This window comes from Apium graveolens, chromosome 6 (genome assembly GCF_009905375.1).
Source record: "Apium graveolens cultivar Ventura chromosome 6, ASM990537v1, whole genome shotgun sequence".
NCBI lineage: Eukaryota > Viridiplantae > Streptophyta > Magnoliopsida > Apiales > Apiaceae > Apium > Apium graveolens.
Genome location: NC_133652.1, coordinates 154,975,653 through 155,003,504, shown reverse-complemented (window position 1 = coordinate 155,003,504; position 27,852 = coordinate 154,975,653). Strand labels below are relative to the sequence as shown.

General features: G+C 34.3%; 1 protein-coding gene across 2 annotated transcripts; it reads right to left on the bottom strand.

The window, feature by feature from the left end:
- Positions 1-521: 521 nt before the first annotated feature.
- LOC141664258 (brefeldin A-inhibited guanine nucleotide-exchange protein 1) lies at positions 522-17,823 on the bottom strand. Of its 2 annotated transcripts, none has more exons than XM_074470175.1 (12): positions 17,740-17,823; positions 16,498-17,564; positions 14,485-14,802; positions 13,206-13,515; positions 12,600-13,022; positions 11,889-12,178; positions 11,218-11,491; positions 6,937-7,427; positions 6,003-6,324; positions 5,090-5,447; positions 3,342-4,024; positions 522-1,308 (listed from the first exon to the last, which is right to left on the bottom strand). In XM_074470175.1, exons 2-12 carry the CDS (start codon positions 17,562-17,564, stop codon positions 697-699), a joined length of 5,148 nt encoding a protein of 1,715 aa, XP_074326276.1. In that variant the 5' UTR covers positions 17,740-17,823; the 3' UTR covers positions 522-696. The 2 variants fall into 2 exon arrangements, with proteins under 2 accessions (XP_074326276.1, XP_074326275.1); XM_074470174.1 differs by having other exon boundaries at positions 17,744-17,764.
- Between the last annotated feature and the right edge of the window lie 10,029 nt (positions 17,824-27,852).

Genomic DNA, 27,852 nt, shown 5'->3' with positions numbered 1-27,852 from the left:
TTTTGTTTTTATTTATTAATATACATCTGAAACAAGTAACAACTAACGTATGATAAATATATATGAATGAGAAACGACTAAAACACATAATTCATCTAACTCTGTTCTGTAATTGACTCTATAACTTGATTTAAGTTGAATTTTTTATCACAACAAAATCTCGTAAAATAACGTTATTCTTTTTTATTCAAACAAATAAGTTCAATTATAACTCAATAAACTTCCTTTGATCCAAGTAAATATATCTAAATTACAAAGTATTAAATTCTATGAAATTCTCAATTTGCAATTGTAAGTTACATAAGAAAATAGAACCAGCTATCATGCCAATTTCATCCTTGTGTATTTGCTTAGCAGCCTTGATCTATTACACATTAAATTATACAAAAGATGACCAAATAGTCCCTTAATAGCTTTAAACTCATAAACAGATTATTCCCAGTAGCTTGGGCGGGAAACCTACTGAGGCAGGACTGATTGCTAGGGGCATTAAAACGGCTTACTGTAACTAGAATGAGACATTGTAAAGAAAATTTTCACTATGATTACCGGTATATTTATACATGTTACATGAATTGTTCTTCTGCTACCAAAAATTGGAAGGGATGATCATACATCCTGCTCCTAACTATTTCCAACAAAAACCAAACCAGACAAGATGACTAGTATGTGTGAACCCTTGCCAAGTTACCTGTATCACGAATTCATAATTATGGGGCCTATACATGAGCGAAATATACTGCTTACAACAGTCTGAACTTCTCCTGAGCTATGCTCACTACGAACCAGGTCCACCAACAGTGGAAATATTATGGAAACATATCTTCTGAAGGAATCCCTCTCCATACCATTCAAAATTCTCAAAGCTGACAGAAGCAATGAAGTTCTAGCAGCCAGCTCTTCCTTTCTGGCCGAACCAAGTGGAAGGATCCAATGAATGGTTGGGCTTTTGATTAGTTTCTCTGATGCAGACTCTGAACTGGCACAGTTCAGATACATCTGTACAACTGTTTTACATACAGATACCAACAGTTGTTCAATGTTCAGTTCTTTGGATAAAGATGGATTAATAGTGAGCAAATCATGCGCAAAGTTGAGATAATTCTCGTAAGACTCGTTTTCAAAGTGAACTACTGGTGGATCTGAAATTTCTAGGATAGAGCACGCTCTCTGCAGCTTTAGCTGTAGAGTCGTCTCACAGTTCAATAGGTGGGAATGAGAAGCGATACATGAAAAAGTATCAAGTAGGATCTTCACATTGCTGGCAGACAAATATTGCTGGTGTAATTTGAAAATATCAGTGATGACCTGCAACAGAGTATTAAGGACAAAAACCCATTTCATAGTTGTCACAAAGGACAGAATCAATAATTAGCAAAAAAAGGACAGAATTAATTTAATTTTTCATGGCACCAAAATCATCAACATTTTTGACAATTGCAAGTAAGCATGTAACAAACAATTTTCACGGTTTATGAAAAATTAATACAAAAGTAGATATTGGAAAGGAATAGCAGTTATTCTCTCAAACTAGTTGGATAATTGCCATTGGGAATCTATACCGCTGATTTATCTGGACAGTTTTGTACTTCTATTATAAATAAGTACAAAATGTGAGGAACAAAAATCTCTCACACTAGTTGGATTTGATTACATGTGAAGTCGCAGAGGAATTTGGAATTATAATGGAGGTAACACATTAGGAGATAGATCTGTCCGACAAAAAGAAGAGAAAAGAAATGTGACTAGTCAAATGGCAGGCTCCCCAGGGTAAGTAAACCCAAGAGTAAAAAGTGAGTAGCGGCATATAGAGAAATAAGAATTTAGAGTTGGTGCTGAAAATTATTCACGGGAATTTCCAAACACTAATACAAGCAATTGCATCTATGTGCAGGGCAACAGAAACACAGACACGAAAGTAATCAGCTACATGTTCCTACTCTTAAGATGGATGAAAACAAAAATACCCCTTCAAGCCAATCCTTTCCAATTACATCATACTATATAACTTCGTTACTTTAGAAAACCCCACACAGGCCTTTTATTTTGTCAAAAAGTGCAAGTGTATACAGAGTATGAGAACTTCTATATCATTTGTAAGTTTTAGTGTGTTTAATGTGGAAACTTCTTTGTACTTATGGTTTATGTCTAAAACTCTCAGTCAGAGATCTACGACTAAAGATTGTCAAAAATGCTTTAAATAATTACCCTCTGTGACTACTCAGAACTCAACTAGACTGGAAGGATCACCTTAAATAGTTAATACAGTTCCAAATTTATTTGTATATACTAATAATTATTAGGACTCTTGTCATATTACCATCAAGGTCAATTTTATCTCTGGAATCTTGATCTCTATTGAACACGTGTAATCTTAAGCGTGTTCTAAGATTACGAATAATTATGATTGACCATTGACATTGACTGTTTGTGTTTGAATGCTTTGGTGCCTAATCATATTTCCTCTAATTATCAGGTTCAGACCTTACCCAGGCAACCAAAACATTCATCCAAAAATTATAATCCCTAGGCTGAAAGATCTTTAGCGACTACAACCAGAATTATGTTGAAGGTGGCTACGGTGGTTTAGGGTATATTTTGGATCAGTTATCGGGTTGAACTGATATATGGGAGGCTGGGATACTGTTGCTAAATGTATGAGTTGGTCAGTTTTTGGCAAAATGGTCTTCAATGAACATATAAAATCTAGGGGTGATCTAATATGCTTGCTTATATTGAGAAAAAGTGTTCTGTATCCACAATTATACATCTAATTAGGCTTTTCCGAACAGAAACTACAGTCATGTGTAAGAAGTCTGACTAACGAATTTCTATCTGTGATGCAGATGGGAATGGGTTTCTTGTATATGGACAGTTTCTCCTACATCAAAATACACCGATACTTGGTCAAAAAAACAAACAAAAACAAAATACACCAATAACTCAGATACCATTGCCTTCCACAAAATAATATCAATATGACTGGTAAAACTGTCTCGTACACTCTTCACGACCCTGCTTTATATCTTTCAACTTAAAATTAAATATCAATAGGAAATTGAGTAGTAAAGCAGTCGCTATATATATATATATATATATATATATATTACAAGAGCTGCAAAATATGTCATGTAAAGAAAAAGTAATATTGACAATGTAATGAGCAACATTCAACATGACAAGAGACTATAATAAAGTTGCCTCGTAATGAAGCAACACGACAACTTTTACAATAAAAGAGATATACTCGGCAAATTTGTAAGTTCGAAAATGTGAGTCAAAGAGGTTTTTAAAGAAAGCTGTAATGATTTTCATGCTATTTTGACTAGTAAAGAGAGAACCTGTAAAATGAGAAGTTGGGCAGCTACATGGCTCTTTATCCTTGAAATAATATACCCTGCAGTCTGCAAATTATCATCTTCTGAGTCATCATTGTCAAATCCATTATTAGATGGCAACCTTGAATTGTTAAGATGGACTTTAGCATCAGCATGCATCTCAGTATTATCTAAGGTTCTTATAAGCCGCATTACTCCGGGAAAAGTAGAAACTCCGGTCTTATTCAGAGCAAGGAAAATATCATTCCATTCATCTTCTGAAAGCCTACTTCCAAGATCTTTTACCAAACGCATCAGTGCCCCTACTCCAGTACTTGCATAGCCCTTACCAGTACTCGTCATAAAAATTGCAAGTATGGAAACCAGCCCAAGTAATTGAGATCTTACCACTGTATAGAAACTGACAAAGATATCCACTAGACATTGAGCTGCCACAGCAACAGTTTCAGAGTCCCAGGGTTGGCTTTGAGGAACTGGAGACCCGGAAGATGGAAGAGAGTTGTATTGTACATTAGATTCCTTGTAGTCACTTGCAGATTCAAATACGGGATATATTACAGTATTAAAGATACTGATCCAAAATTGTCGAGAGAAAAGGTGACCATGATCCTTTAAAATGTTAAAAAGCACTTCCAGAGCACTCTTTCGGATAGCTGACCTGGGGTCTGCCGTCAACCTAGATAACCCTGTAATAACATATGATACAACAATGATGCGAACTAATGTGGCTATACACTATATCTATGAAATGATAACATGTCAGAGAACCGGGCTTCAGAAACTAACCATAAATACATAAACTTCATGATCAAATGGTGAAAAGGTGAGCAGGGACATTTGGTCAAGTGGTATAACTCTTGTTTTGGGTGCAAGAGGTCCTGAGTTAGTTTCTCAGAATGCCTCTCTTTGATCCCTTTGCAAAGACCTCTTGGTCTAGCTAGATCTCCCTCAATCCCTTTACTGTAGGTCGAGGGTTCAGACCTTGTCAAAGACTGGGTGGGGGCGCTGAGTATAATACTGGGCTAGTGAAACTAACCATAGATGCATAAAATTCATGATTAAAATGGCAATAAGGTAATGCAGGGGAATTTGGCCAATTGGTATGATTCTCGTTTTATGTGAAAGGTCCCAAGTTCCATTCTCGGGATGCATTCTTTGATCCCTTTCCAAAGACCTCTTAGTCTAGCGAAATATTCCTCACTCCCTTCACCTCCAGTGAAGGGTTCAACCTTGTCAAAGACAAGGTATGTATGCTTTGTGTGCTTAACTATCAAAAAGTAATAATACAATAATAATAATAATAATAATAATAATAATAATAATAATAATAATAATAATAATAATAATAATAATATTAATGATAATAATAAAACTCGTACTTCTATTAATAATAATAATAAGGTAATGTGTTGTCACTTAAAATGCATATTTTTCTAATGCTTGCACGGGTCCAATCTAAGTGTCAAGGTGAACCTGTTATATGGTTCATTTTGGTAAAACTTGCACACATATAACACTCAACACAGATCTTCTGAAAAAGATAAACACAACGCTCGCACTTGGTCTAAGGGAGTACTTTAAATAGAAATTAGCAAAAAAAAAGCACTTTGAATAGGAGTGTAAGTGTTGATGTGCCATCGTTTCATAGACACTACTTCAGTTGGGTTTGACATAGCCAATTCCAACTTGTTTGGCAACTTATACACATCATCTCAACTATTTCTGGAGTTAAAAATTTTACGACAGTTTACCTGTAAGTAAAGGAATCCAAAGGGATGCATTATCATCTTTATTGGTCACAATTTGTCCATCTGTAGCATCACCATCCACTTCGGTGACAGATGAGTCATCATTATCTTGGTCAATGAAGGTAAGTCCCCCATCCGCAAGTTTGACAGCACAAAACCGGAGAAAAGCAATAGCATTGAGGCTAACATCACTGTTGAATCTGCTACTTGTAAATGCAATGAGGCATTTAACACAATCTCTAAAAGTCAAAGCCTCGACCTCAGTTATGTGCGGGAAATATTCTCGTACTACCTTTTCCATGGTTTGGAAGGCCAGCAAAACTATGTTCTTTCTTTCATCAGCCGCAGCAGCAGTAAAAACCTATAAGAGGGAAAGAGAGATGAAAAACTACATTTTCAGGGGGGCAGTTTGGTCCATATTTAATGCCTTAAACAAGGGTTAATATATCAATATAATGGACGATTTTTTTTTATAAACCAGTGTTTCTGCTTTTACATAATACCATAAAAGCATTTCTAGCAGCAGAAAAATTTCAGAAGCAGGTACTGGTACACACACCATGGCCAAATCTTTACACCATCCTATTTGTTCAATAAACAACAAGGTAGAGTGCTAGAGTTTATCCTCTTCAAGGTGCTTGAGTCACTAACATAGGTTTTATTTTCATAATTTCAAAACTTGAAATGCAATTGTGCCTAACTCCAGATTCCAATGCAGCCAGTGAGGCTCATGGACACATTTGATATATCTTTTGCAAACACTGTATTTTTGCCAATATGGGTGATTGGGGGGGGACGGGGGAAAATTGTAGATTTAAGAAAAATATATAATGCATCCTCCAAAGTAATGTAAAATAGTTGGCTTCAACCAAAATATTAAATGCATACTCTAAAGTTATATAAGATATTTACTTACCAGAAAAACACTCTTCCACCCAGATTTTACATTATTTACACGAGTTAGGACCATCTGTGAGATACAACGAACTATAAGCTCTCTAATTTCAGCAGAGCTGCTTTTTTGCATGATGATAACAAATGGCATCAAAAACTCATTCTGAAAATTGTAGTTTGCTAATTCCTCTCGCTCTAGGAACTTCATAGCTAGTTGTCTCAGAGAATCCATGACAAAGATTGCAACGGAAAGATTCTCAGACAAACCCACTGACACAAAGAAATCTGAAAGAACACTCCATATTCGAGACCAAACTAGCCTAATCCGGTTCATATTGTAATGCCTGAAAAAGAGAAACAACTGCATGAACGTATGAAACAAAGTTGCATTTTTTTCTTTCTCATGAAAACGCTACTCAATTACTTAAGAGGTCAATCAAACTTTTCATAAAAATCCTCATCTATATAATAATCATTCTCAAAGTCAACCCCATAGCTGGAAATACATTTAAGTACCCGTTAAGATCAAGTAAGCCTTTAAAATAAGCTAAATGACCCTTGTATTTTACAAATGTAGTCATGGATAGATAGTGGTCTATGAAGTTCAAAATGTACGTTAGATTCCGAATTTGAAAAATAAAAAAGACAAACAGAACTATGTGAGAGCATAAAAGAAGGCCATCCCAACTGATCTTATTGAAGTTTGAAGAAAACTTAATATGCATTCGAGACTGGCAATGAAATCATAAAGAGGAGAGATGAGTTATCCGCCAAAAGTTCTGATCACCCTATTTGATTTGCTTTTTGTGAAACGGTCACATGCAATAGGTATTTAAAATTAAAAATTCAAAATTGATGTCTATTGAATAACTAATTTACGTCAGAAAGTCTGTTAGCCTTATCATTTAAAGTGAAGCGAAAAAAATAGTGGAAACTGTATTGGATTTTAATCTTACGTGACTTCAACTATCTTCGTGAGACTAAAAACACGAGGATCCGTAGGAGATTGCAACTCTGACATGGATACTTTACACAGGGCTCTCACAAAAGCCACTATAGCCTCACTCTTTAACCTTTGGCTATGTGCAAAAATGTGGTTTAGTTCAAAACTGCCAACCTGATCAAGCAGATTTAGGTTTGAAATAAAGTTACTAATCTGCTCTGGGGTTACCAGCCCTGACGTATTGACTTTACGACTTGTGCTATCATATGAACCTCCTCTAACAACAGCCATTACAGCTGGATCCTGAAGAGTTCCTTTTTTCCTCAGCGAGGTCTTCGGAGATTTTTCGTCAGTTTCACCATTTTGCGTAGTAAAAAATGATGCATCAGATGGTACACCCTCTCCTAATAGTTGCAAATGCTCAAACCGGGAAAGACATGTCAATATATGCTCCCAAGCTTCTTGTAGATAATTTCCATCTTCAATTGCAATTGAAATAATGGCCTGCCAAGATTAAAATATGCCAAACACTGATTACACACTCGTTTAACATGTGAAATGGAGCCATTTAGAAGCAACTGACTAAAGGTGCCCATTTTCATTTATAGCAAAAGATATATAATAAGATAATAGCAACATGTGTACAATATATCCATAAGACATGTTAAATAGAAAGGAAAATTTAAGTAAAATAATAGTATATTCCTCAGGCAGAACGATAAATGTAAGATGAAAGTACAGAATCTGTTTACGCATCATTATAAAACTCACAATTATAGGACAAAACATTGATACAGCAATTTAATTATTAAGATTACCATGCAGAGTAGACACCAGTGGCAACGAAAAGAACTAAAAGCACACGAGGCCAATATGATTACTTACATAAAATATCTATAGATAATTACCTGATTGCATATACCATTTTGTTACATATATAATATATAACTTCCCATCATTACAAGTAGAATATTTCAAAATAAACATAGTTACACATATTTATATGATCTATTGCTACTGTTACATTTCATTATACATAATAATTTATATTTTCAAATTTAATGAAAATTTCAGAATGATAACATAACATATCACAGAGTGTATTTTGAACGTGGACAAAGAAATTAATATATGAGTTTGAATGTATTTTATATTATTTAAGGGATAAAAACTAGTTGTACCAATAAGGACTATAATAATATTCTAAATATTCTAGATTATAGTAGTAGAATATTGTTAGGTTTGTTTCCTTTAATAAAATATTGTAGCAGCATATACATAGATAAGAGCTAGTGTTTTCTTCTTATTAGATATTTACTTGGTTTACAAGTAATAGTATGTACTACATAGATTGATGTATATACTCTAGAAGCCCCCAAAGGTTCTTTTAGTGGTACCAACTTTAATAATCACTCAATATTATTTATAATATTATTACAAATTTTAAAATATATAGATAATTCTGAATCAGCCGGAAGCTTAATATTGAAATTCAACAATTAGGTTAAAAACATAATATTGATGTCTTTTATTACTATTCTGATAAATGTCTTCTAAGTTTATTATTATCAAATACATAATTATATAACAATCATATATATTCTAATCTAAACATTCTTATTATTAATGACAACAATTTACTAGAATTGAGAATTTAATTGTATATATATCACTCCATGTATTTTAAAGCAAATATAATACTTGATATTTCATTACATATAAGACTCTTTTACATTAATAGCTACAATCTATTATTTTCTCATAATTCCATACTTGATTGGAAAATTAGAATTAAGTTATTAACAACTGAATTTTTGTATCTTCATAAGTATTATTTAATTGCATTTTCAAAAATAAATAAAAACATCTTACTTTGTTCTATTAATTAAAGTAAATAGTTTTAATGTAATCACAATATTTTGTATTTAGTGAAAAATATTCAACCACTAGTTATAAATTTAATTTATTACTCCCTCCATCCCCTTTTAAATTTCTTCCGTAAAAATTACGCATATTAAGAAACTATTAGTTGGATAGTTTCCTCGTCTATCCATAACAATTGCATTAAATTTTATTGAGTTGTTTGCAGGCGTAAATTAGTCAAACACTGGATATTGTAGCACAAGGGCTTAAATTAGTCAAACACTGGATATAGTAGCACAAGGGTAATCTTTGGAAAAATCTTCGTAAAAATTGTATTGGAAGAAGAGAATAATAACTTAGGGACAATTTTCTTAAAAAAAAAGAGACATACAAAAGGGGAAGGAGTGAGTATAATTTATTTTATTATATAGAAAATTAGAATCAGCCCATTCTTGGCAAGAATACTGGTACCATTTGTGATCGAAGATTAATAAATAGGCACTCGGTATATAAATGCCATCCTGGAGGTCTACTAGCGTTGCAGAAGTCGCAACACCTTAATAAGTAATACTTTAATAAACATGTATAGTCCCCACAGGGAAGTAAAACATAATTATGAGAAACCGAATATTCCAAGAACTTGTGATGACCTTTTACTACATGAATTAGGACATAGTGGTGAAGGTGGCTCATCTTTTGTGATGCATTGGACACCAATGTAGAAATGGAGGGGAAAAACATGAGGATAGATGACAAAGATGATTATAGAAAAAACCAATGAGCGAAAACAATAGTTACAAGCGATGATAGTAGCTAGAGGAAGAGGTGTAGACAATTTGGACTTTGATTACATTTAGATGATGCTAAATAATACTGGTTGTTATTGTCTATTGTGACATTGTCTATAATGTTTTCGAACTTGTCTTGCTTATTATAATGAATTCTATAACATAATATATGACGATTTCTGTTAAGAAGCACATTGAGACACACAGGCCTCCATTGGGAGCCCTCCTTCAACCTCTTCTTACATAGCAATGAACAAAAAAGTAAGAGTCTCCACTAGACTAGTCTACAAACTAGGGATAGTGACATGCTTTAATTCTGTACTACATATTTATTAGCAATTAGTGACTTACAAATTGCATTACATTTTTTGGTACATATAATTTACATGATATACATAATTGATAAGACGTAAAGACGAGGCTAGACTACACTCTACCGCCTAACCGCATAGACTGTTAGGCGCCGCCTAGACGATCATTAGGCGGATTATACGTTTACTATATAAACTGGATATATTTTATATGTACATACATTTTTTATGTTATAATAAAATAGAGTAACTACACTACCAAAGAGTAAAAGAGTAAAAGAAAAGAAAAGAAAAGAAGAAGAGGAAGAAGAAAAGAAGAAGAGAAGTATATATATATATATATGTCTATATATGTATGTGTATAAAAAAGATAAGAAGAATTCCTAATAGATGGCTGCTCTTTGTCTTGATGATTGATTAGGGTTAAGTAGTGACGGCTGTAGCAAGTGAGTCGTCTTATAACTTAAATAAGAAACTGGGTTGGACTAGGCCTAAAAAAGAATGGGCTGGACTAGGTCAAAATAAGACCGCCTAGGCGGATTTGGACGGATTAGGCTGTCGCCTAGCCGCCTAGACGACCCTAGGTGTCGCCTACCCACTAAAAAGGAAGACGGGTCGGACGTCTACCCGTTTTTCACCACCTAGTCGCCTAGGGGACGCCTTAACAACTATGATGATATATTTTACTATTCAGACTGCGTAGGGGGGAAAAGACTCTAGGTAATATAATTGTAAGTGCATGGTTACATTCTGACACCCCAGAACCACATACCATATGCATGCCGTGCATATCAATATATATTAGAGATTCACTAGAGCCGCAGATAAAATTTGCTTGCATAGTAGAATTTCAACATAGTCTAGAAGTAGAATAATTATTATTTTGACTCCCCATTTTGCAACATCAGGAGATCAGGTAAGTTGCATAACCAAAACCACAATATAATTGCTAGTGCAATCATTGATCAAAACCTTTCATTCCTCTCTACAAATATATGCCATGTGTCTATCTTCTAGTTAGCTTCTCTAACAAATCCTAAATCTGAATGTCACAATTTCTAGGGCCTTTAATCTCTCAAGTGTTTCAACTATAGTTCTCTTAGTTATCCGCAATTAGTTCAAAAATGACATCAACATAGAACAAACGGTTGTCAGGGTGCCAGATGCCATTTGAGTCTCACATCTTCGCCAAACTTCCACTAAAATTCTATATAAAGCTTTAAAGTATTTTCATAAAATCCTTAAAACTTGTATTACACAAAGACATTATTCGATGTAAAAAAAACAGACAACTTTCAGGTACATGTAGAAAAGTATCTGTAGACTGGTTACCTTGACAGCATCGACATTTTTTTGCTTTATATCTGCAGCACAATGTAAGTAAGTAAATTTGGCAACTGTGGTAACAAAAGCATCTCGTTGCGTCTGCATGCCCATTACAGCAGTAACATGAACAGCATGCCGGATGCCTTGTAAGCTCTGAGATGTAGCAGCCTTGTCATCACTCTGATCTAATGTTACACTAAAAGCAGCAAGCATTGGACCCCAGCACACCTCAACCATAAACCTCAATATTGCTGGATCAGTCACACAGTAATAAATAGACCTGCAGTGGAATGTAAATATGATGGATGTGATTTCATAACCAAGATTAAGTAGATTAGCGTTACCGCTATTTGATGCTATAGAACATCTTAGCTTGATATTAGGCACAGGTCATAATAAAGTTTGCATGGAATGTAGCAAACAAATGAGGACTAGTTATAACTTCTGAATCTATAGACAATAAATAACAGGACCGGTACAATAAATGAAGTACGAACATATATTAGCAAGGCAAGAAAGTTTTCAGGACAGTAACAATGTTATGATTCACAAAATCCATCATGTCATTTGATATGTGTCACGGACTTTAGAGAGAATGCATATATTCCCACTAAAAGACATCAACCTGTCGAACACCATTAAAAGAATATAAATTTTTAGAAATTGAAATATCTTACTCGGACTTTCCCGATTTTGCCTTGAACTGCTCTTGAATGTTCCGTATAAGAACTCCATTTGCCCCCAAGGGTTTTTCTTCAGTCTGCTTCCAAACAAAATTAAGTATACCATCTAAGCCCAACAGTCTATTCAAATTGTTTGACTGCTTGCTCTGAGGTACAGACAAATCTGCTTTCATCTTAATCTCATCCCTCACAATTTGATCATAAAGATCCCCCAGATATTCTTCTGCCAGATCCTTTCCATCATCAATTCCACGATTGTTTCGTATAAAATCAGCCTTGGTCATCTTCAATCCCAATGAAAAAATAAAGTCAGAACAGAACCCCTTGATTTCGCAGTTACTACCAATACGCGAGACTGCAGGTTACCACTTTGCAATATATAATCAGGTTATAGTATTGGCCTACATTACAGACTACTATCATATCAAATCCTCCTGTCAAATAATATTATTACATCACATTGGTTTATACTAATGTCATCCTAAATTTCCTACACATATCTAAAATTGAATAATGGTGAACCAATTAAATATAATAAAGGAACTAAAGATGACATGTGATTCATATATAATTATATTCGTCTTTTAACAACTTTTCCTTTTTTGGCAGCTAAAATGGCACAAACAAAAACATAAGAGAGAAGGAAAATGTATATATATGATGCAAGTGCAAGAAGCATAACATAAAACAAGTAAACAAGCTTGCCTTATCTTTAACCATGGTATTATGGGCATCTGTGTTAAGCATTATCACCGAGTAAGCAAGAACATATGCAGTATCTGCACTAGTAAATGAAGTTGGGTTGCATTTACAGTAGCGCTCGGCAAACTTTTCCATAATTCTGTCGATCTTTTGCGCTTCCCCAGGCAATCTGAAGCCCCTTAGGAAAAATCTAATTGCCTCTCCAAAGTCCATTCCTCCGAAGTTAAAGGAATCAACATAAGCATGCATAACTTTAAGAGAGAATTCTTCCCTTTCACCCAAATAGTCACCAATCATAGCCTCATTCAAGCCGGATGTATTTTTCAAAAAATCCACAACTGCTTCTGGGGAACCACTTATTCTTTTGTTTCTTATCAAGAAATCAATTCCCTTGGAAGGCTTTTTATTAAACAGAGAGACACCTTTCTGCATGTACATAAAGTTGTCAGTATTTATTAACACACATTCTTTGTTAGCAGAAATAACATATAGTAGAGAAAATTATAAATCTTCAGTAGCATGACAGCGAAGAGAGCAAAAAAAAATTCAAAATAGGAATGTTAGATACTGATAGTCAAAAAAATAATAGGTAGGTGATGATTACTCTACCTGAACCTCTAACTTATAAGCTCGACGTTGCTCAAGAGTAGCCGCATCTGAGAATTCAGCTGCTTCAGCTTGCAAGTCTAAATCAGAAAGATTGCTATCATCACCTCCACGACTTTCATCATCGGAGGTGCTTGGCGGAAAAAAATCTCCTATTTTTAACTGTTGGTCCATCCAAAGTCCCATCGACTTGATGATTCTAACCAGACACTTAACAGACTCAAGTCGAAACGTAAGGTCGTGAGCAGGAGACAGAGTGGTTGCTGAACCAGGAGGTGGACCTAGAGCAGTTTTCAGAAGGCCGTTAACAGTCCTGCAAATATCTGGTATAATTAAACAGCTTCCTATACATTTAAGCGCCCACACAGCCAAAAGGAATTAGGCTTACGACATGACTTTTTTATATTTACGAATATTCACCTCTTCCATAGGTGGTCCTCCAATGTGGGAGACAACCAGTATGGAAATTTTGTTGTTCATGGAAATAATCTTTCACTAAAAGATAGTGTTTCATGCATGTCGGCAAAGCAAGACAACATTTAACACATCGATAATAAGGAGACCAACTATAACACCCCAAGCCCACATTACTAACATGTACCGCCTTGTTCAACAATCCACCAAAGGCTGACCTAATATAGCTAGCAACTTTGGAGGGCTTAGGGTGTTAAATATGGTATAAGAGCCAGCCCAGGCAGGTTTTGTATGTTGCGGGCTCGATAAGGACCTCAACCTAAGTTGGTGGGATAATAATAACATCCCACATTGTTATGGTTATGTTTAAGTTCAGATGCCTTTCATAAGCACAAGTCGACAACCAAAGTGTACCAAAGTAAGCTATAGCGGATCGGCTTATGGTACATGTTAGGCATGTTAGCTTGGCTCGGGCCGTTCCACTAACAAAATACTAGCAATCAACAAACAACCAATAAAAAAAATCAAGAAACTTTTGACGTCTTATGATCCAAGCATCGTGTGTGTCTTATCTCACATTATTTCGACATTCACAAAAAATGGAAAATCCTACATTAATCTCTGTACAGATTGAACAATCAAATTATCAAACAAACATAAGAATCTTACATTTCCCAAATAGACACCAGCCTAGTACCATTATTAGTAGGGAAAACTAGTCTAATAGAATAAGTCCCTTAAGGCACTATAGCCTAAAATAGCACAGTCAATAATTTTATAATCTAAAGAAGCAATAAGTCAAGACTAGTGAAGTTGACTATTAAAAGTTTAAAAGGCAGCATGACACTAAAGCAGGGATACACAATACCTTTCAAAGATGTTTGGAGCATCCACATCGCAATCGTAATTAACAAAAATATCAATAACAATCTCGGGATCTTGTGATATCTTCTCCAATAAATTGAGGATAGTCATCTTCTGTAGGAAGCTGGGTTGAAGAACATTCTCAAGCACACGGAGAATGAGCATGGGGAAAAAAATTCCGATTTCTGATTTCAAGCCTGATCTGAACTTTGTTAGGAAATTCTCAAAAATTGAACACAGAAGCTGGAAAACATTCATAACAGACAGGGCACTGTTTTTCAACAAAGATAGGCAAAGGTACTGCTTCACATTATTTAAAAACCTGTAAAAAGGCCGAAGTTCAATATTAGACCATAATTTATTGATTGTCAAATAAAAATAAGCTTTATATGAAAAAATATAATAATAATGAGGACAATATACACATAGTTAAAGAAAGTAATAAAAGTAACTAAAATATGAAGTTATTGAACAACTAGCCTGGCAAAGACGTCACTGAAGAAAGGAACCGCTGTTTCCCATGTAATCTTACCATATCGGAAACAAATGATTATTACTATGTTCTACCTTAATGTAAAAAAACTGTATATGGATTAAAGTAGTTACGGTTGCACTAGAAGATTATATCCTCACAAGTTCGCAACTTTACAAGTCAACATCCAACGGACACCTCGGCAAAACGATCTTACCAAAAGATCCCCAAGTTTGAGTATCCGTAGAACTCAAGTATGATTCCTGAAAGCTAAAACTCATGATTTGATAATTCTCACGGATTAGGCAATGTCTGCCTAATTGCGTTTGTAATTATAACAGTAATGTGTTTTGGTACGTATAAACTCTTCATATATGATACATAAATTATAATTAGCAAAAAAAAAGTGTTTTGGTGACAATGTGTCACTTTTATGATACTAGGTTCTTGACCGCGAGAATTATTAGTATTGATCACTATCTGTATCCCCGCAATAGGTATTGGTATGTACTCTGATTTTGTTTCATGGGGTTAGGTTTCAATATTTCTGTTATAGATTCATGATCTTTGTAATAGGAGATGCCAACATTTTATTGTGTAATCATATTTACATAGATCTTTGTATTTGATGCTGTCTTCATCCAATAAACATATGAAAGATGGACAATAATTAACCAGTCTTTATTTCTTCAGAACTCATGACTGAGTTTTGTCCAACAAAAGGGGAATGATGGGGAACTAGATTTGTTATATATACTCCATCTAGAATATAAGTGTATTTATTTGAAGCATTATGATTTCAGCCAACTGTGGGGATCTGAAAAATTCTAGATTGCATCTAGTTGTCTTACTTTTCAAGCTAGTCGTATTTTTTGACAAAGGGCTCGTGATACAACTTGTAGCTTGCTTCTCTTCCCTCTCGGCTTAACCATTTCTTAGTTCTAACTTCTAAGTAGTGACTATAAGAACCTGAAATGACATATATTCTACATACAAGTTTTGTAAATTCTACATTTTGAAAATTTTGAAGGCATTAATTACTGACTATTGAGGTTATGTTAATTATTTATGGTTTGTGTTCCTTCAGTTTTCTTTACGGCTAAATCACCTTAGGTCTATCTTTTAATTTTTCTCCCACATAATGATGCCTAAAAGTCGTCTTCTTACCATCTTATGACATGTAAGAACAAGTAGTGTTATATCATGGAAGTTGTCAACAAAGTGTCGCTTAACTAATTACTAATCAAAATTTTCATTGATCTGAAAAATTAAACACTTTGCATCATAAATGTCCAAAACTAGCTACAATACACGATGCCACTAAAGGGTTTATCATTTTATATACACTTTTTCTCTTTAACGGAAGTTAAAATTCTTTACTACAGAATTTGTAAGATAATTTGCATACCTGTGCAAGCAATTCTACATTTTACCTCGACTGGGAAACAGCATTTTATCATTTTCGAAAAAAAAACTCAAACATAGGCCAGTATTATATTTACAATGTGTGAGTTCAACACAAGAAAGAATAGCAAAATTACTTGCCTCTCGTTTGTTCGCCAGATGGTACCGGCACTGTCCATAATGACCTTAAGCAACTCCAGTGACAAGGTTTTTCCCCTCAAAAGAATCTGATCATCCGGTTGCTCTTGAGACGAAAATTTCATAGATAATTTACACAAATTCTTAAAAAGCATTAGCCCATCCTCTCGAATCTTGGTGTAATCACTCAAACTTCCAGGTGAATCACCTTCGTCAACAGACTCATCCCCTTTCTTGTGCTCAACTGACTCAGAAGTAGACTGCACCGAATCAGAAGAAAACCTCCCTTCATTAAACATCTGAACAACCTCACTAACAAAATTCTGAGCAAATTGAATCGAACTCCCTTCATTCAAATTCCTATCTGAAAACTCCAAAAGCTCCCCCACCGCCACACTCCTAAACTGTACAGCCATCGAATCCGCCTCAACTCTCGTAAAAACAATAATCATCATCTGAGCCAGCACCGCCTTGGCACATATCTGATTAGTCCCATTCAACCCTCCTAAATACACATTATAACATGACTTAACAATGTCAACAAGACAATCACCTCTAATCATATTCATCGGAGACCTAACAGCGGAAAGCAACACTTTCAACACGGCTAACTCAATAACCTCATCACCTAAACCGCCACACTTACACACGGCCTCTAACAAATCAAACACAACCTTAGATCCATCTGAAATCCTATCGGCCGTAACCTCACAACCTCTAATCAAACCTAATCCAAACAACCTAAACACGCAATCAAGCGCAGGCTCAACAACTTTAGGAGACGCGGTATCTAAAGCTAGAATTAACGGTTGTAACAATAAATCCGCATCAATTTGATTAAAACCGAAAAGCGGAGAAGCAGAAACAGGCAAAATCGACGGATCTTTGGAAATATCGATATCGGAAACAGAATGAAGCTTATCTAAAGCAGACTTACAAGCGGCAACGAGATGAGAGTGCTTTCTCCAAGCTACATTTTTGATGATTTTGTCAAGAGATGGCCCCAAAACCCAACCGCAACGTGTGGGCCCACCTAGGGTTTGCGATCCACCTCCGCTCGCTCCCGACATCTATGAATCAATCAGTCTAAGAATATACATAAATGATGCGTGTGTGTGTGTGTTTAGAGATGCAATATATACAGAGTGAATTAAATTAAGTGATGAATTAGAGTAGAATTAATTAAACAGAGCTGCGGCGATTGAGAATGATCTGAGATGTATAATTGAATTGCATTTGCATTACCTACTTGCATAATTTTGTGACATTTCAAATCTGGAAATGAGTCGGTGTGTAGGTGACATCACACGTTTTCTTCTAACTTTGCTTCAAATTAAAGACAAACTATTAGCCCACCTTTACTCCCGTCCCTTTCAATTGTTTATATTTTTTTAGAGAGTCTCCGACATGCATTTTAAAATATATATTATATATAGTTTTGTTATTTTTTTTATAATTTTGTTTTTCTGAATAAAAATTAAAATATTTAACTTTTATTCAGAAAAAGAAAATTGTTAAAAATATTTCGGTTTATTCGGTACGGTTTGGTTAACCGAAATATTTAAAAAAATTATGTTTCTGCAAAAATAAAAATGAAGTTGTACATTTTTTTAAAAAAAAAGTAAAATAAATTAGACTATTATAGACCATATACACAAATGAATAAAAAAAGAAACACAAAATAATTTTGAGATTTGAGATGCAAATCGGATTAAACATCATATGAATATATGATTCACAGCAGCATCACAACCATCAAATTTCAATTTACAAAATAAAAATTACAGGCTTATAGCCATATATTTTCATTAAAAGTTACAACTATCATATAAAATGGTTTTTACTCAACCAGATAGGGGGAGGGGGAACTAAGCAGACAGACTGAATCTACAGACTCAGGTTCCAATTTAAAAAAATGGGGGCATATACAACTACAAAAGTACAGAATACAGATTTTACGCGTGACAGATTTTGTGAATTAGGATTTAGGTATTTAGGACTTAGGTTAGGAATTTAGGAATTAGTGAATTAGGAACCCTCCCTGGCTGTTAGTCACGGCTCACAATCATAAGTATAGTCTGTATCTAAAATTATCTATAATATATTATATATAAAATATAATTCAAAAATATATATTTATACTATTCAGTTAATTCGGTTAAAACCGAATTAATATTTTGAAAAACCGAACCGAACCGATTTTATTTCGGTTAAAACCGAAATAACCGAAATTTTCAAAAAAACTTAAACCAAACCTGTTAGGTCACACAACACTGTAGAAGGGGGTTGAATACACTGTTTATACAATCAAATTGATTTAACACAAGTATATAACAAAGATCAAGTATATTCAATAAACTCTGTTACAATATGAATTGTTGTTCTCTCTCAGTGATGAACAAATATTACTAAGAGCTGCTAGGTTACAATGTATAATCTTCTCGATAATAATAACACATATAGTGTAAACCCTAAACTGTGTTTATATAGTACACAATTACAAGATAACTTCTAATTGATATGGAATATAATTCTGTCTCCTAAAATATATCAATCAGATATCTTTAACAAGTCTTCTAGTCCTCTAACTCTTTCCATGCATATCTTCTATTGTTTTAGTCTCGATCTTCTACTGTAAATCAGCTTCATTCCTTAACTGAAAGTCTTCCCGCACTTAAGTTCAGATATGACCTTAAGTTCTGATATTAAGTTCTGACTTCCAGTAAGTCCTGATTTCAGTAAATCCCGATATGTCCTGTTGTTAAGTTCTGAAAACTAAATACAAATCATATTAGTCATGACATCACAAATATATCTAACAAGTGTAAAATATATTTTGATGTGGAAATTGATTTATGTTTCTTGCTAAACCAAGAAACCAATCTGGCTCCAAGAAATTGGAAGTTTTCACTTGTATTTTTCCTGTCTATTTTGCACCTGCAAAATCGGCATCTGAGTAAACTATTAGCTTAAAATCTGAATCTCTAGGATACCACAATCCTAGATCAGTTGTACCCTTGAGGTACTTGAAAATTCTTTTCACAACTATTAGATGAGGTTCTCTTGGATCAGCCTGAAATCTTGCACAAAGACAGGTAGCATGCATGATATCAGGTCTACTTGCATTTAAATAGAGTAAAGAGCCAATCATACCTCTGTAGTTAGTAATATCTACTGATAAACCAGTATCTTTATCTAACTTGGTTATAGTGGTCATGGGAGTGGATGCAGTTGAACAGTCTTGCATTCCAAATTTCTTCAGTAAATTTTTGGTGTACTTGGATTGATTGATAAAAGTACCTTCTTCATTTTGCTTGACTTGAAGTCCCAGAAAATAGCTAAGTTCTCCCATCATACTCTTTGATATCTTGACTGCATTAGCTTTGCAAACCTTTCACATAGTTTGGCATTTGTAGAACCAAATATGATATCATCAACATATATCTGTACCAAAAGTAAGTCCTTTTCATGGTTGAGGTAGAACGGTGTTTTATCAATTGTACCTCTGTGAAATCCACTTTCCAGAAGGAATTGAGCTAAAGTCTCATACCATGCTCTTGGAGCTTACTTAAGGTCATAAAGTGTTTTATCAAGCCTGTAGACTTGATTTGGAAATTTTGAATCTACAAAGCCTGGAGGTTGTTCAACATATACCTCTTCTTCCAATTCTTCATTGAGAAAAGTACTTTTCACATCCATTTGAAAGACTTTAAACTTTTTGTGAGCAGCATAAGCCAAAAAAATTCTTATGGCTTCCAATCTAGCAACTGGTGCAAATGTTTCATCATAATCAATGCCCTCCTGTTGAGAGTAGCCTTTGGCAACCGGCCTTGCCTTGTTTCTTGTAATTATGCCATCACTGTTAGTTTTATTTCTGAACACCCATTTTGTGCCAACAATTGATCTGTTCTTTGGTCTTGGCACTAGGGTCCGGACTTTATTTCTTTCAAAATCATTTAACTCTTCCTGCATTGCTTGCACCCAATCAGCATCTTGAAGAGCTTCTTCCACTTTCTTTTTCAGTCTGAGATAGAAAAGAATGATAGAGACATTTATGTGATGTTGCAGTTCTAGTTCTGACACCTGCTTCAGGATCTCCAATTATTAAGTCAGGTGTATGTGATTTGGTCCACTTTCTTGCAGATGGAAGTTGATTTCTAGAACTGGATCCTCCCTCATGATCCATGCTGTCTCCATCAGCATTTTCTGATGCTCCCCCTGTAGTTATGCTCTCTGAGACTTCAGATGTTGAGTTGGAACCTTCAGGATTTGAAGAATCAGAGTTTTCAGAATTATCAGAATTTGGCTCATCAGAACTTGATGAATCAGAACTTGAAGAGCCAGTGACAGATTCTGATGCTTCTTGAGAGTCTTGAGTTGTGGTAGGATCTTCAGCTTGCTCCCCCTGGATAGGTGCATTTTCCCTTGGAGTAGTTACCATAGTTTCAATGACATCAGAACTTAACCCGTCAGAACTTACAGGATCAGGATTTAAGTCATCAGAATTTACAGAATCAGAATTTAAATCTTCATTTTCAAATCTCAGCTGATCATGATCATTGAAATCTTCAAGTCCAGTAATCTTCTTTTCATCAAAAGATACATTGATAGATTCCATGACAACCCTTGTTCTTAAATTGTAGACTCTGAAGGCTTTTGTGGAAAGTGGATATCCAACAAAAATTTCTTCATCAGCTTTTAGATCAAATTTTGACAGTTGTTCAGGATGAGTCTTAAGAACAAAACACTTGCAACCAAATACATGAAAGTATTTCAGATTTGGCTTCTTTTTCTTCACCATCTCATATGGTGTTTTTCCATGCTTGTTTATGAGTGTAACATTCTGTGTAAAACAAGCAGTCTACACAGCTTCAGCCCAAAAGTAGGTTGGTAGTTTTGCTTCATCAAGCATAGTTCATGCAGCTACAATGAGAGTCCTGTTATTTCTTTCTGCAACTCCATTTTGCTGTGGAGTTCCAGGTGCAGAAAATTCTTGTTTTATTCCATGCTCTTTGCAGAACTCTTCCATGATTGAATTCTTGAACTCAGTGCCATTATCACTTCTTATAATTTTGACAGAATCTTTGACCAATTTATCCAGCTGTCTGACATGATCAGTTAGAGTAGATGCAGTCTCATTCTTCTTGTGCAAGAAATACACCCAAGTGTATCTTATGAACTCATCCACTATAACCATAGCATATTTCTTCTTTGCAATAGACATGACATTGACTGGACCAAATGGATCAACATGCAGTAGGTGATAAGGCTCAAGAATTTAAGATTTTTTGAATGAAGATTTTCTTTGTTTTGCCTTTTGACATGAATCACAAAGGCCATCAGGAGCAAATACTGATTTTGATAGTCCTCTCACAAGATCTTTCTTTATTAGCTCATTTATGTTGTTGAAATTTAAATGAGAGAGTCTTTTGTGCCAATTCCAGCTTTCTTCAATTGATGCTCTACTCAATAGAAAGATTGCAGAACCATCAGAACTTGTTGAAAGTCTGGCTTCATATATATTACCATGACTGTAACCTTTCAGAACTACTTTGCCTGTAAAATTACTTACAACTTCACAGTGTTCTTCAAAGAAATCCACATGATAACCTCTGTCACAGATTTGACTCACACTTAACAGATTGTGTTTAAGTCCTGAGACAAGAGCTACTGATTCAATGATGACATTCCCAAGATTGATATTGTCATATCCCAGAGTTTTTCCCATGTTGTCATCTCCATAAGAAACTCATGGGCCAACTTTCTCCATAAAGTCTGATAGCAGGGCTTTATTTCCAGTCATATGTCCTGAACATCCACTGTCCAGCACTAGGATATTTTTCATGTTGCCCTACAATCACAAAGACCACTATTGGTTAGTTTTAAGGACCCAGACTTGCTTGGATCCTTTGGCCTTATTAAGTTTGTTAGCACTTGCAGCGGATTTAATTTCAGAGTTTATGCTAACATGTTGTTTATCAGACTTTATATCAGACTTTACATCAGACTTTACACTAGAAGGAATAATACTAACTTTCTTCAAAGAAGGTTTTATTTGATAATAATCATTGTACAAACTATGATATTCCTTACAAGCATAAATGGAATGCTATAAACTACCACAATGAAAACAAGGATTTTGTGGCTTAAACCTAACAGACTGACTTTTAACTCCTGATTTAGGAGGTAAAGAGTTTATATCTTTATTTTTCCTGCAAAAAGAAGCAAAATGGTTAGAGTTTCCACAGTTATAACATTTCCTTCTAGGAGTATTAGGAACAGGCATATAATTATTGCTTTTATTAACACCTTCCTTTCCATTCCTATTTTTCCTAGCTTCCTTTACCTTGTTCACATTTCTAATCTCTTTCAGCTTATGCTTAAGCTGCTTCTTTGTCATTAAGCATATATTTACTTCAGTTGGTTTATCCTGTTTTAATTTGTCAGAAGTTGTCTTTTCTTTGACTTTTGTCCTAGACTCTTTCATCTTTTCAGAATCAGACTTTACAGTTTTTGCTACAAACTTAACAGAATTTACCTTTGGCTTAGCAGTCTGTTTAACAACAATTGGCTCAATTTGCACAGTTCCTTTCTCACTTTTATCATCTCCATAACCTAAGCCCTCTTTCCAGTTTCCACTACTTAGTAAATTCTAAGTTGTTCTGCCAGAGTTAGTCCAAGTTCTGATAATCTCTCTTTCCTTTTCTAAATCAGTTTTTAGAGATTCATTCAATTTTAACACTTCATCTCTAAATACAAAGCATCATCTCTTTCTTTCTTAGTTTGATGAAGAAAAACTAACTCCTTTTCTAAAAAGTCATTTATATTTTTTAAAAGAAACATTTTCAGATGTTAATCTTTCATATGTTAAAGACTGATCTCTATAACTAATGAACATGGTTTTAAGATATAATCTCAACTCAGTAATATCATCAGTATGAAAAGCATAAGTTGTTTGAGGTACCTTCAATTCAGCAGTTTCAGGGCTGCTATCAGCATTTGCCATCAAGGCATAGTTCACCTCTTTTTCAGAATCTGAAGTGTCTGTCCAGCTTTTCTTCTTTGTGACAAGTGCCTTGCCTTTGTCACTTTTTCCTTTCTTACAGTCAGAAGATATGTGGCCTCTTTCACCACAGTTGTAGCATTTGACATTTGAGTTATCTCCTTTGTCAGACTTTCCTCCTTTGCCTTCAGACTTTCTGAATCCTTTCTTATCAGAACTTTCACATTTTCTGGAATTTTTTTTGCCATTTCTGAATTTCCTATAGGCTATCTTTGTGATACATTTCATCATAAGAGCACCCAGTTGCATCATCTCTCCATTAACATCTATTTCAGGTAAACTTTCAGTTTCTGAATCATCATCATCAGAATATGATGACTCTGAATTAGACTTTATGATGAGAGCTTTTCCTTTGCCCCTCTTTGAGGAAACCACTTTAGGAGATTCCTCCTCAGCTTTAAGAGCAACTGTCCTTGACTTTCTTCCATGCTTCTTGCTCCTTTGATCCATCTCAAGTTCATGAGTCTTGAGCATACCATAAGTTTCATCAAGAGTAGTTTCAGTAAGGTCATAGTTGTCTCTTATGGTAGTAGACTTTAAATCCCAATTTTTAGGAAGAGCTAAAAGGAATTTTAGATTTGAATCTTCAAGATCATATTCCTTATCCACCAGTGACAGATCATACAAGAGTTTGGCAAACCTGTCATATAAATCAGTTAATGACTCATCAGCTTTTGAGTCAAAGTGCGCATACTCTTGAGTGAGTATAGTCCTCATATTCTTTTTGATTGCATCAGTTCCCTGGCATCTTGTCTCCAAAGCATCCCATATCTCCTTTGCACTCTTGTAATTAATTACCCTGTTTGACATAACATTATCAATGGCACTATGCAGCAGATGCCTTACCCTTGCATCCTTGGAAATAGATGAGATGTCTTCAGCTGTGTAATCACCTTTCTCCTTTGGTATGGACTTTGCTGGTTGATTAGCAACTGCAACAGAGAGCTTGGTAGGCTTAAATGGTCCTTCATTAATCCTATCAAGGTATTCTGGCTCTATAACTTCCAGAAATATAGCCATCTTCACTTTCCATATGGGATACTCAGAAGGTCTCAGTATGGGAACCCTAATAGTCTCATATCGACTGTGGGTTTGGGTGTTTTGAGTTTCTTAAGTTTTGGTGGGCTTAGTTAGGGTTTGTGTTTCTTCAGAAATGATTGTTTGGATCTTTACTGTATGTGTGTTAACATAGAATCTCTGATACCACTTGTTAGGTCAAACAACACTATAGAAGGGGGTTGAATACAATATTTATACAATCAAATTAATTTAACACAAGTATGTAACAAAGATCAAGTATATTCAATAAACTCTGTTACAATATGAACTGTTGTTCTCTCTTAGTGATGAACAAATATCACTAAGAGCTCCTAGGTTACAATGTATAATCTTCTCGATAATAATAACACATATAGTGTAAACCCTAAGCTGTGTTTATATAGTACACTTTTATAAGATAACTTCTAACTGATATGGAATATACATTCTGTCTCCTAAAATATATCAATCAGATATCTTCTACAAGTCTTCTAGCCCTCTAACTCTTTCCATGTATATCTTCAATTGTTTTAATTTCAATCTTCTCCTGTAAATCAGCTTCATTCCTTAACTGAAAGTCTTCCCGCACTTAAGTTCTAATATGACCTTAAGTTCTGATATTAAGTTCTGACTTCCAGTAAGTCCTGATTTCAGTAAGTCCTGATTTCAGTAAGTCCTGATATGTCCTATTGTTAAGTCCTGAAAACTAAACACAAATTATATTAGTCATGACATCACAAATATATCTAACAAAACTGAACCGAATTTTACCGGTTCGGTTCGGTTTTGCTCATCCCTAGTACTACTATTTCGTGCCTGCATTAATAATATATTTTAATTATTTTATAAATTATATTATTATTTTGGAAAATATTTATTCAATTAATAATATTATATTATATAAATAATCAAAATGATAGTTTATAAAATAAAATTTATTATTTCATAAATATATGTTAAGTATATAAAAAACATACCATAAATTTTACAACAAAAAACATACTATACCATGATAATCTACAACAAAAAACAAAAAAACATACCATAAATTTTACATATTAGCACATAAAATATCATTTAAGTATATATAATATAAATTTATTATTGAGAAATATAAATTTTGAATAGCATTAGCAATACATTAAAATTAAAAACATTGTTAAATACGTAAGACTTTACTGTAAAAAAAATGAATGAAATTTAAAGATATAACGCAACAAAATGCATGCAAAACATAGCACAACAATTAAAAAAATAATAATTGATTGTAAGTGAGATTGCCTATAATACAATTTTTTTAATAATCAGCAAGTATTATATAAAAAATAATTAGTTTGTTTTCCATACTTATTATCGCCCTATCAGAAAATTCTATACCTTTATATTAACTTGCATGTTGTCTCCAAATATTTTCGATTTGTGCATGCTTTATTCTTTAAGACATGATTATATGTACAAATTTAACTTGGTTTTCAAGTTTTATGGGAACTTTATAAAAAAAATTTGTCATATTATTTTATTCTCAATCAATAACTTATTATCAACTAATATTAAAATATTAATTTTATTAGTTGATTACTGTTTACATCATTGTTTATTTCATCGGCCATTGAGTATTCTCATATCATATATCATTTGACCTTCATTTTACTTGTAGAAATTTTTTCTCTTCGTATTAACAATTGTGACACCTTAATTTTACTCTATTGATAAGTGTTTTTAACTTTAGTTTGACTAAAAAAATTTAACCTGGTGAAAATCTTGTATTCATTTGACTAAGAAAATTTTGATGGTTATGTGTTCTAACAACTTATTAAAATTAAAAAGGAATAACTCCAATATTATATATCATCTTGATAAATACCCCTTCCACTTGACTAGTTGCCCTTCTCCCCATTCATCCACATCACGATGTCACTCACTCATGGTGACTCCCTTCTTCAAAAGAGCGGTATATATTTCTCGCAACGTAACCTAACTCATGTATCAAAAATCTGTTTTAAATGATGTATTATAAAATGTGTGCAAATGACCCTACAAAGAGAGCAAAAGTCAAGAGCGTTATCATTATCGACAATAATATATGAGCAACAAACAATCAATTTGTCCAATCCCAAAATAGACTATGATAACACCCTCAAATATTATTTTATCCCATATATATAAATTAAATCCCTCCTTGTACCCGTTGGAAAAAAGGATGGTTGCATGTTTCAAATCACATTAACAACATGTCAATGAAGACAAGATCAACTCACCATTTCTCATACAAAAAGATGAAGTGTAAAGTCCGCAAAACAACAGGAGGTAAGCCTAAATACTATAACAGTGTCACAATGCATATAGCATACACATATATACCTCACGCACCCACCCTTTTAAAAAGTTCTATTTAGATATTTGCTTCACCTAAACTCCGATCACTGATTATCACTTCAAAGGTGCATGACAGCTACCACCTCCTGTTAAGCATTATTTTACAGATTCCCGCTCTCGATCGAGTATTGTTTTGCAGATTCCCACCCCAGGTTATAACCACCATCGATATTATGATTTAAATGACGGAGCTAGTCTAGCTCTTATCATTTAATGCTAGAAAAAAAGGGTTTTCTTGAAAAGAAAAAAGAAAGAAAGAATTCCCCCACCTGAAAAATGCCGCAGTCCAGTTATACATGCAAAAGGCTTCATAAAAAACTCCACCTCAAACGCAAGGCCAAAACACGATCCAAGAAGAACTAGGAAAACAATGAATGAGACCAAGTTATCATAGAAAACCACATACTATGAGGGGGAACATTTGTGACGCCCTCAATCTCGAGGTTAGGAAATGAGGACCCACACACCATTAAATTAACATTAATAAAAGCATAAACCTCGATTAACTAATAACATAATCTAAACAGGATTAAGTTTGATACAAGATATAACTACCAACCAGCAATATACATATTACAACCTAAAATAATATTAAATTCATACAATCGATTCCGGCTTGGAATCGACAGATAACCCATTGTATCTTTACAACTTTCCAACTATAGCGCTTGCTCACACATCCTGTACTACCTGCTCTGGTATCTGGAAGCCTACGACATGGTAGAGGCCACCAGGTACACTCTTACGAGCAGTGCGCCTAAGTCTGGCCATCTTCTCGCTTAACTGCCAAAGCAAAATATATGAGCATAAAAATCTTAGCAAGTAACTATAAGACAGTTCTATGATGCAACAATATCAAATATCCAAAATAACTTTTAAGG

What these genes read in the sequence shown, in the direction of transcription:
- LOC141664258 (XM_074470174.1), bottom strand. An exon ending in ATCTGGCGAACAAACGAGAG is followed by an intron (nt 14,803 to 16,497) that starts GCAAGTAATTTT and finishes GCCTTTTTACAG; the next exon opens with GTTTTTAAATAATGTGAAGC. An exon ending in GCAAAATCGGGAAAGTCCGA is followed by an intron (nt 11,492 to 11,888) that starts GTAAGATATTTC and finishes ATTCCACTGCAG; the next exon opens with GTCTATTTATTACTGTGTGA.